This window comes from Prunus dulcis, chromosome 6 (assembly GCF_902201215.1).
Source record: "Prunus dulcis chromosome 6, ALMONDv2, whole genome shotgun sequence".
Lineage (NCBI taxonomy): Eukaryota > Viridiplantae > Streptophyta > Magnoliopsida > Rosales > Rosaceae > Prunus > Prunus dulcis.
Window position 1 is genome coordinate 5,134,613 of NC_047655.1, and position 11,152 is coordinate 5,145,764.

Sequence of the window (11,152 nt, forward strand, 5' to 3'; positions counted from 1 at the left end):
CAAAAATCCAATAGCTACACTACGAATCAATCTATCCCTACCCAACAGGCAGCTAGAACAGCTCGAGAGGTTCAAGATCCATACATGGGTCGACGAAAATGGTGGCCGGAGGAGGGAGATCGATGGCTGTGAAGTTTCGGTGACATCCTGTCGGTTTTTCTCATTTTTCGGCTAGCACAGGTCACGTCGCCGGCTGGGAAGGTCGGGGAAGGAAGAGGACGTCGTCCCGGTCGTTTTGGTACTGGCCCTGTCCACAGCCGTGGTCGGTGGCCGGAGATACGAAGGAGAGAAGGGACGGACGCGGGAGAGGGAGGGAGGTCGGCGCGAGGAGAGAGAAGACTGAGCTGGTTTTTATAATTCTAACTTTAAAATATTTACGGTTATGCCACTGAGACTCTTTTGACCATAACTCTCTCGTTACAACTCCGATTCAAGCCCACTACGTGTCTACGAACTCATTTCACCGTGCTATACGCAACGGTGTAAGTGGAATTATCAAATTCCTTCTCGATCAAAAAGTCACCTTTTTCTTAATAAAATATTTCGAGTGCAAAATTGTCTTTTCGCAAAATAAAATATTCCTTAATTATGAATTTTAGGTTTGGGTTATTACATAAATAGTACGGCCGCGTGGCTATACTTTTCAAAATATATAATATTTTAAAAGTATAGCCCAGCGGCTATACTTTTAAAATATTTGAATATATTTGAAGAATATAGCCGCGCAGCGATACTCTTTAAATATTTATATATTTTAAAAGTATAGTCACGCGACTATATACTGCACAACTGAGATGGTTTTCTTTTTTGTAATTAAGTAATCTCTTAGCCTTTTTCGATTACTTTAATTAGTAATAATGTTTTACTTATTATTTCTTTAGGGAATAATTAGTGTTTAAATAATTTAATAAATAATTTAAATAATTTAAATAATTTTGTGGACTTTGTTTTATTTTATTTTTTCTTTATACAAAGTTAGTTTGTTTAGTTTAATATTTTCAATTAAGTAATACCTTAACCTTATTCAATTATATTAATTCTTAATTATGTTTGAATTGTTCTTTATTTAATGAATAATTAATATTTAAGTATTTTAATTAATTTAATAAATTAACATGGGTTTTAGCCTAGGTGACTTGATTTTTTTATAGCCCAAGGTTAATAGGTACCTTAGCTGACTTGATTTTTTATACCCCACACGGGCTCACACACCCTTATCCCACCCACAAAAAATCTTTTTTTTTTTTTTTTCTTTCATTAACTACCCCAACAAGTCTGATAGAAAGAAAAATATAAACTAACCCCACACATGTAACACATATCCCTTTTAAGAAAACACTCATTTCATTCATTCAGAGAAAATCCTTTACCTTCGCTTGAATACCTTCTTTTCATTTTTATTTTCCAAGTTCGCTTGAATGGCTAGATGGACTAAAATGGTTCAGTTTTTTTCTTCTTCTTTTGTAATGGATAAATGCTTTCAATTTTTTTCCTTTCAGGGAGAAGTGTATTGTGTAATTGCTATAATTGACCTTAAAATTCCTACTTCAATTTTTCTAGTTAACAATGAAATTAACTTGTACCATTGAGTTTTCTATCTTTTAGTAGGTCTGTATGTAAGGTAAATTCAGCCCACCCTATTTTCAAATCCTGGATCCGTCCATGGTGAGATCAGTTCTTGATCTATATTCTATAGCACATTTTGCAAATGAAGTGGAATGTATACACATTCACATGTTGCCATACATACAAAAAACTTATACACATGTATCACAATATTATTGGCAAGAATGTAGAAACTCCTACTTACTTTCACTAGAATTTGTGTGTATTTGAAAATCAATTGCTTCAACTATGATCCACACCCATAGTTGGCATGCACGTTTTACAGGATTGATTCCCCAAATTATTTCAAATCATCAATCGAGAACACCAATTTTCCACACAAAAATGAGCTAAACCTCTCATGTATCTCTTCCATTGTCAAATTGAAAACATTGGTCCTTCCATGTTGACAATTGAAAAGTATCAAAATTTTAAGCAAGTTATTAATATATTCCATTTTTTTCAGCAGCGGCATAGGGCACAATTAGAATATAGGTAGGCATCGAGATTAGTGTATAAGGAGGATACATGGTAGAGAAGCTACATTCCTAGATTAAATCAAACTAAAGTATGATGTCACTTCTAAGAGAATTTTTACTCAAAATTTCTCATCAAAGCAACGAAAAGGTGTGGCTTGCATTTCCGAGGCAGATAGAAGATACTTCTAATGTCTTATTATATTGGCAGCTCCCCCCAACATCCAAAGGGAATCTTTCTCTCCTCCAAACATTAAAAATATATATAAACAAATAATTATTTATTTAAAATTATGGATGTTGGGTTAGTCATGAGATTTGATTAACTTGAACATTGAATATGTATTTGATATATATGCTAATCTCTTCTCACAATGTACATATAAAAGACTTGGTAGCTCATCTCAATTGTAATTACAAATGATATATATAATTCTCTAATATAAACCAAGATTAAGGAAAGCAAAAAATTAAAATTAAAAAACTAGAGAACTTTTGTGTTATCAGTCTCCTCTTGATCAGATGGGAGAAAATTTGATACATCTATGAGTCCCATCACACAGGAAGATGATATATATATATATATATATATATGAATGAAATAAAAGAAGGGAGATAGCTTAATTTCTAGCACTAACACAATAATGGATTAATTTGGGAAATCCCATCAAGATTAATTAATCACCATGCTTATGCCAACAAACAAGCATAGCAACACATCTTCTCATGATGTAGAATCTAGCCTTCTGTTCCTTGGCAAGGCTGCTACATTTTCTGCTGATTTTAGAGCTTTTCTGAGACGTACTTCTGGGAAGTGGACACTTGGAATTAGAGGCATTGCTCTTCTGTGAATAGCTCCTCATCAAAAGAGGAGCATTTGAAGACTGGCTTCTTGTTGATGAACTCCTTGTGAATGCAAACTTGGAAGAAGAAGAAGAAGACGAAGTGCCTTCTTGGTGCTTCTTTGGCAGCTTCCATTTCTCATCCATAATAGTATGTAAATTTGCAATGCTCAAATTTGTGAAGTTGATCTTTGATCTCTTCTGGCCTCTGGTAGCTGGCACTTAACTTCTCATCAACCTGTTTGCTTTATAATGTCAATGTGTGTTTCTGAAGAGAGAGAGAGAGAGAGAGAGAGATGGGAGTATGGCCCTGTGGGTCGGTGGGTACAGTGGGGGTATTGGTGTTATTATATATAGTGGTGTAGGAAGTGTTTTGGTGGAGATGTTTTGCGAGTGCTTACGTATAGTGATGATATTACTGACCACATATGAGTAGAACTTACTAGAAATTTTATTATTGAGCCCTTAGATTTTCATCCATTATTAAGATGGGTTATTTATTTTTACTAAACCCAAGTATTTAATCTGATTTGCTGCTCCTCTTTAACTTGTCAGTTTTGTGATATAATTAAAGGTCAACATGTCTAAAATTCGACAACTGACACTCGTTAAATTAACGTTTCATCATTACTAAGCAAAAAAATTTAGTTTATTTGATTTTAGTCATTTTGATTGGGTACATTATTATGTTTATACACAATGCACTCATGAATATACCCAGAACAACGTATCTAAGGTGTAATATATACTGAAATTCTAAAATTAAGATTTATTTTATGTTGTAATATGAAAATTTGATGGGTAAATATTGGAGAAGTAATTTTGTTGGTGCAGCACTGCAGCATGTGTGCATGATCATTTATTGATGAGTGTCAGATGGCTCTATGCCATTGACCAATTGGCTGCTTTCTCTGCAGACTCACAGTCTTTTGCCCTTTGCATATCACCTCCTAATTCTGAAGGAGGAGAAGATCCTCTCTTTTTCGTTTTTATTTATCTTGTTTTTTTAATGCATATTTTTCTTTTGAGACACCATTATTGTACGGTGCTGCAACGTTAAAATATATGGAGATCCACGCAAACCTTGGTCATTGGACAATGCTTACTTCTGTTCTTCATGTGAAAGGTTTGTTGTGCCAATTATTTTACATAACACATACAGTACTCTGCAGATTTTGAAAATTCAAATTTCTTTTCCTTTTGTTTTTTGGTTACCCTGAGAATATCTTTTTTAAAATTTACAGGGCCCATCTGAACGAGAAAAATTTATATATCACAGAGATAATACTATTTTGTTATTCCCAATCAGTTACGTTCCGCTACATATGATAATTACCTTATATTGAAGAGAGAGAAAACAAACCCCCTCTTACCAATTAGTTTATGTAAGCAATCTTGTAATTAAGGAGTAACTGCATGCGCTTAAATTGTTACTGTTTGACCATGCAATGCATGCTATTCTTCTTCTTTAAATTTCCTCAGCTTTATGGATTCTTTTTCATGACGACTGTGTGAAAAGGAAGTCATTAATTATAAACATCTAGGACCCTAATTATCTAATTAATCAAAGATACCTTCTATGTAATTGTAAAACATTGTACTAAGATAATCTTAACGGACCTAACTATATATATATATATATATATATATACCAAATATTGTAGCATATGCAAGTTTAAATAATTTTGTACATATGTAAGAGGTTAGGATTCTCATGCACATGCACCCTTTGGATCAACAGTCAGAGAGAGTTTGAAATCTTATGCAAGTATAGTTTCCGGTAACTATTAAAATAAATTCAAATCTGTGTCCATTGGTGCTGCTCCCTGCTGCATGTGCATGAGGAAATTGATTTGGGTTATGTTTCTTGTGTGTTGGCCAGCCTGCTGCAAGATTAATTGTTACTCATCTAGACCATTTTATAACTTCTAAAAACGTAAGTTTATTGTTATAAGGGATTTGTAGTTCAAATGATTAAGGGTAGTTATTCTTGTATTTGAACTCTTGTGTTCAAATGCGCGCTCTACTTCAATAGATCGCTCGTATTTAAAAAAATAGCGTTTACAACCCAAATAACCCCATATATAAAAGAGAAAAATAATAAGGGGCAATCTTGTGATTGGGAATGTAATTAGCTAAACAAATTATGTTTTGCTAGAAGGTTTGACCAGTCAAAAGGTCTATTCTAAACTTTTTTGGTGCTTGCAGTTCCAGTTTAATTTGGTAATATGTGAACATATAATTAGTCTATAGTTTAATTATAAAATTAAAATGTGTTAACATATTTAGCAATTAAAGGCTTTTTCTCTCTGGAAAAAGAATAGTATTCCCATGTGACCTTCACAGAAGATTTGAATCATTGTTAGAGGAATATTGACCACAAAGCAGAATCAATTTCAGCTTAATAAAATTAGTAAAAGTACACATTAACGCAAACAAGTCCTAAAAAGAAATGGGTAAATAAACAGGTGCACGTGCTTTAGACACAGGCGGTGCCTTGCCTTGTATGGTCATCTTGTGGTGTGGGCTCTTATTTAGATACTAATGTTTATAAACGTCGCCATTTTAGAGTTGAATTTTAGTATTCAATAGTTTTTCTTTTTAAAATCATTTGGGGAGAGATGGGTACCAACTTAAGATATCTTACACTATTGAGAAGAGAAGTGCGCCTCATTAAATTAAGAGCTAGTTGATCGAAATTGAATTGTTTGAGTGGATATTGACACGGTAGTTAAATCAAAATTCAAATGCCAAATTTATCATCACACATGTCTTGAATTTAGATCAATCAATCAAGTCATTTAGTTGGATGGGTATGATTATATCTAGGTAGTTAAATCAAAATTCAAATACCATGATGATCATGTCTTGAATTTAGATCAATGAATCAAGTTATTTAGTTGCATGGGTATGATTATATCTAAGTAATAATGTTCAACCACTCGATCTAGGGAATTAATGACAAAACTGAATTGGTCAATCGAACCAAAGTTTTGATGATGGGTCAAAATAAAGTCACATGGTATGTTGTGGTTGGTATACAATGCACCTTTTAAACTTTTCTATAGAGTTTTTTTATTTTTTTATTTTTTTTGGTTTGTGATAAACGAAGTAATTGTTAAATTCTGGTTCATGATCATGTGGGTTTAAGAATATGAGCATTTGGGACATGAGAGAGCCCACATGCATACATGTGAGCCGCACAAGGGTGGCCAGGAGGACGTGGAACCATGAAAGGCGTGGACCCTGTCTACTACACTCGAAAGAAAACTGTGTGTCCATGAAAAAGACTTGCATGTCATGCAAATACTATTGTTTTGTTATTTTCATTCAATCATATTTTGTGATTTGAAATTTTTATCATGCGCAATGAAATATGATTGATTGAAATAACAAAACAGCGCTATCTCGGTGATATACAAATTTTCCTCGTGAAAGAGAGGTCTGAAAGAAACAAAAGGGTCCTCACGTTTCACATTGTTGGCTTCATATATACCCCAAATAATAATAATAATAATAATAATAATAATTTTCCAAGAGACAAAAATGTCAGAAGGACGTTTGAAATCGCGCTATATAATTTGTGTATTATTATTCTTGAGGCGGAATTTACATTCCTCAAGCAAGCAAAGCATCATCAGTCATAAATGGCTTCGGTTCTGTCCACAATTTCAATGGATACACACTTGCCTAAGCCATAAGCACACATAACATGACCGACTAAAAGTAGTGCCTTCTTGTTTAAGTATGTATCTTGATCAGAGATATGTATAAATATTAGACAATTGTTTTGTTTTTTGGCATAAGACTCATAATTTGCAGAAGCACAACAAATTCAATATTAAGTATTTATATTATTAATTGGTCATATTAAAATTTTGAAATATAAAATACATACTGAATTAGTTTTGTGGCATAATAGAAAGTAGATGGACCATTTGAACGAAGAATTTAGTTAAGGAATCAAAATGCAACACGTTGTCAAGTTCAAAGACCAATTGAATCGAAAACCATTTAATTTATGTACTGAGATTATTATGCATAGCTTTGGATCCAACTTATAATAGGACTACGGCTTGGGTCCATTGCTTTGATGTCACTGCTAGAAATGGACCCAATAAAAACCCACTAAGAGATGCTGCAGGCTGTACGTACTTGACTAGGCCCCAACCCCCTCTTCCATATTGTCCTTTATATTTTTGGTATGCTATCCATTTTGTCCTTCTTTCTCGCTTCACTTATTAGTATTCAAACGTTCTTGTTGGTGGTGTTGTTGGGTTGGATTTGAATAAACCATCATCCATGTTGGCTGGAATGGTACGTTTGTAGGGATAGGGAGGGCCAGCTTTGCAGATAAGTTATCTCTAATCGCTTTCAGCAAGAAGATGGTACGTACATATATGTAGGTTGCTTTGATAGTTGGATAATTGGATTCTAGTGTGTAGTTGTGTTCGTCTAATCCTCAACTACTGCCCCAAAGTTCTCTAATATTGAAGTTCAAGTAATAAGCACATGAAGGAGCTTCAGTCAAAGTGACATGTAGACATTTAGAGTAATTTTGTAGCAAAGTGTGATATAAAATTAAATTGACTTAGTCCTCACTCACTGCCATAAGCATGAACATTTAGATAATAATGAATATGTTTGTCTAGCAGCATCTATCTGATTCTTGAAGGCGAATGAGTATGACTACATAATCCAAAGTTGAAGCTTGAAGTTAACAAGAAGATTTGAGAGGAAAACAATATTTAATCTATTATAACTAACGAAAGATTCAAAATGCTCTGTCAATGGCAGCAATGCCAATTAAGCTTGTTTCTTTATTCTTTTCCACAACGCAGGCCAAGGAATTCATAGACAGTTGGAACTTCGGCATTGCTGTAAAAAGTTATTCCCATGCACAAACTCCTTATTGCTTAATAAGGTATCAACTTTTGAAGAACTCCTTATATACTAAGCTGAATATCAACTTTTGAAGAACTCCTTCAACTTGAAGTAGTGTAAGATAGCATCAAAGTAAGTCAAGTGCATATATCCATCTAAATAAGAATGTTTTGCGGCCAAAAAATGATGAAGAGTGTACTTATATTATTAATTGTACATTAGACAATCACTCGATTCAAAAGATTAAACTATTAGAGAATGAGTCAACTATGTGTATCAAACTAACACTCTTCCTCACACATTGTGCAAAACAACAAAGAAGTTGGAAACGAGGATCGAACTCAACACCACTTGCAAACAAGACTATGGTATCATGTTAGACACTCGCTCTAAAATTTTAAGCTATTAAGAAATGAGCCAACAATGTATATCAAACTTAGACTGACCACTTAAAAACATAGATATGAACGGGCTATAATTGCTTCAAAGAAAGTGATTGGCTAGAACCATCCATTGCATATCCTTATACTGATAATAAATAAATTTTTTTAAAAAAAAAAACACATAAAGTCAGTTTTCACCTTCTGTAAAAGTGAAGGCTCAACTAGCTTCCTACTAGTCCGAGGTACACCAATTAACGCTTCTGTTTGAGATGATGAAAAGTTACTCTGTTTTCTTTAGCAAAAGTTGTTATTTTCCTTCCAACCAAGCCAGAAAACAGCATCTTAGCGCTTAGAAAACGTCAATTGGATCACAAAATTAATGATCTGCTGTAATTTGGTCATTCAAAGCTTTCACAAGTAATAATACAACACACACACATATATATATATATATATATATTATTATTATTAAGCATATGTCATGAATCCGCATACGACAGGACAGACTTAAAACTAAAAGCTGATTCCGATGTAAAACATAAAACATCAGATTCCTGACATTCTTGGGTAACCCGGCCCATTATCAATAAAGAGCAAAGAGAATCAAACAAACATCAGAGCTCCAATTCCTAAACTACAGAAGAATATATGATAACAGCAAAATGATAAGCCTCAATTTGACAAAAATAAGGATTAAAATAAAGACAGTGAAGTATATATGAAGTCGGTCGGTTAAGAAAAATTTGTAAACAAAAACCATGGATTTCATGCATAATTAACCTTAATCCCTCAAGAGAATAAAAGCTGAAGAGAATGACAATCATCGAAATATATATATATATATATATATATATGAAGCAGTATTTATCATAAAATATTACCTTGGCCTGTTGCATTTCTGGTGGCCAATCAGAAGATCCATCAGGTGCTCTGACTGTTTTTTGGGTGGTGTTAAAATGCATAGAAAATTAATACATACAGCAAATAACTGAGCAAAGATGGTGCTTTGGGTCATATCATCTCATGTTATACTCAAGGTAGCACTAGCAACACTTCAGCAATAAGGGCTAAAGTAAACAACCTATAACAATAAGGGTAATATTCTCTTACCAGACTTATATATTGCCGGCAAGATGCTTGATGTCAGATTGTAAATCTGAATATACGGCTGAAGTAAGAATCAACATGATGAATGGTCATTATCTGTAGTTCAGCAAGACAACAAAAAATGAGATCATCAAAATTCATATTCAAATTGAAATTGAAAGAACCCCAGAAATCATATGTTCTTCAAGAAGGGGCAACCTGTCATGTTTGAATCGGAGAATTGGCGCCGGTTCCAAATAGTCATGTACTTGCTGATGCAGCATCATCAAGATTCCCACTTCTAAGTTCAAAGGAACTACCTTTCGAGTACTAAAGGAAGTTCAAGTACTAAAATCAATTGGTGGTGTTAGTAGTACCAATTAACTCGATCGATAAAGGTAGACCCCTCACTAAAGTATGTGAATCTTGATGATGCCGCACCTGCGAATACCGACTCACTACTGACTGATGATCATGACGGTCTTGAGATCTCCCCATGCAAATTTGCAGATAAAAGCAGAAACCCTAACCCTAAAGGGAAGACAATTTGACCCGTGGATGAAGTACTAGCTAGACTCTATAAAGTTGGAGGAAAAGCGAAAAAGAACCAGCCCATCTTATGGATATCATTATAGGAACTACAGAAGCTAATTAAGACCCATCCACCTGATTTAACAGAAAAAAATCAGAAGAGGAAAATTATTTCAAAAACTACAAGATATCTATAAAGAAGGCCATCAGAGCCACTTAGCTTGTGTGGATCACAGCAAACCAATAAGAATTGATAGCAAGATCTTTGACGAGTCCCATCTACGGGGAAGAGAAAACATGCCTATGGTTGAAGAATAGAAAGAGAGAGCAATCAAAGATGCAGTTGCAGAAGAACATCCTAATTTATCAAGACCAGAATGACAACTCCTGAGAGAAGTACACAGGAGACCTAGCTAGCTAGGCCACTGATACTTACAGGCATCCATCCCATATAAGGAGAAACTAAGTAGCTATCTTTTTATACTAAAAGATTTCGCTCCATTCTATCTATACAAAGCCAGATCCTCAGGCTTTTTTCATGTGGGAGGAATGGACATGCCTGACCCCAGATCGCATAAGCTTCCCAACTTTTCATGTTACACCACAGCCACCTAATATAATTTAGGAGAGGACCTTTGGCTCAAGAAAGTCACTAATTACGGGTAAATTAGTCCTCTAATAAGGAAGCCTTTTATTTTATTTTTCTATTCCTTTTCTTTTGAGGTTGGGAAAACCTCATTTTAGAGGTGTTTTGATTTTCTATATTAGGATCTGCTTGACTTCTCCTCTCCACATGCCACATTATTTAAATTTCATTTAAGGGCCTTGAGACCTAACACATCACAATTTGTTTTTTTTAATAAATATATATATATATATATTTACCAGTTGCCGAAATAGGGTCTGATGTAGCAAGTTGAGAGGAGTCGTCAAGCAAATCCTAGAAGAGAAAGTCTAAGCAAAAGATCCAAATTGTTTGGAACCATTCTAAAGTAGGGTATGATGAACATAAGTATTCATTATTCGGAGTGTCATTTAAAAACTTTCATGGAATAAAAATCAAACAAATTACAAAAACATTAATAATTTTGATTATCATAATCATCATTTATTTTAGATTAGTAAAAACGCCATATGCGACGATAATTAGATGATTAAATAGTTTTGGATTTCATTGATTTTGTACTGAAAACTATTGAAACCGAACCGAAAAACTAAGGGCTTATTTGTTAATCATTGCAGTTTTTAGTTTTTATTTTTTAAAAAAGAAAGTCATTATCTATAATTTTCAAATGAAAAGAAAATTGAGAATTGTTTTTATAAACAAAATGTTTCATGTGATTTA

The 11,152-nt window shown here is 33.8% G+C and overlaps 1 protein-coding gene across 1 annotated transcript; it reads right to left on the reverse strand.

The window, feature by feature from the left end:
* Positions 1-2,534: 2,534 nt before the first annotated feature.
* Positions 2,535-3,214, reverse strand: LOC117632467. Its single transcript, XM_034365948.1, has one exon. The coding sequence runs from the start codon at positions 3,068-3,070 to the stop codon at positions 2,759-2,761; it is 312 nt and encodes a 103-aa protein (XP_034221839.1). The 5' UTR covers positions 3,071-3,214; the 3' UTR covers positions 2,535-2,758.
* Between the last annotated feature and the right edge of the window lie 7,938 nt (positions 3,215-11,152).

What these genes read in the sequence shown, in the direction of transcription:
- LOC117632467 (XM_034365948.1), bottom strand. Translation starts at nt 3,070, where the DNA reads ATGGATGAGAAATGGAAGCTGCCAAAGAAGCACCAAGAAGGCACTTCG.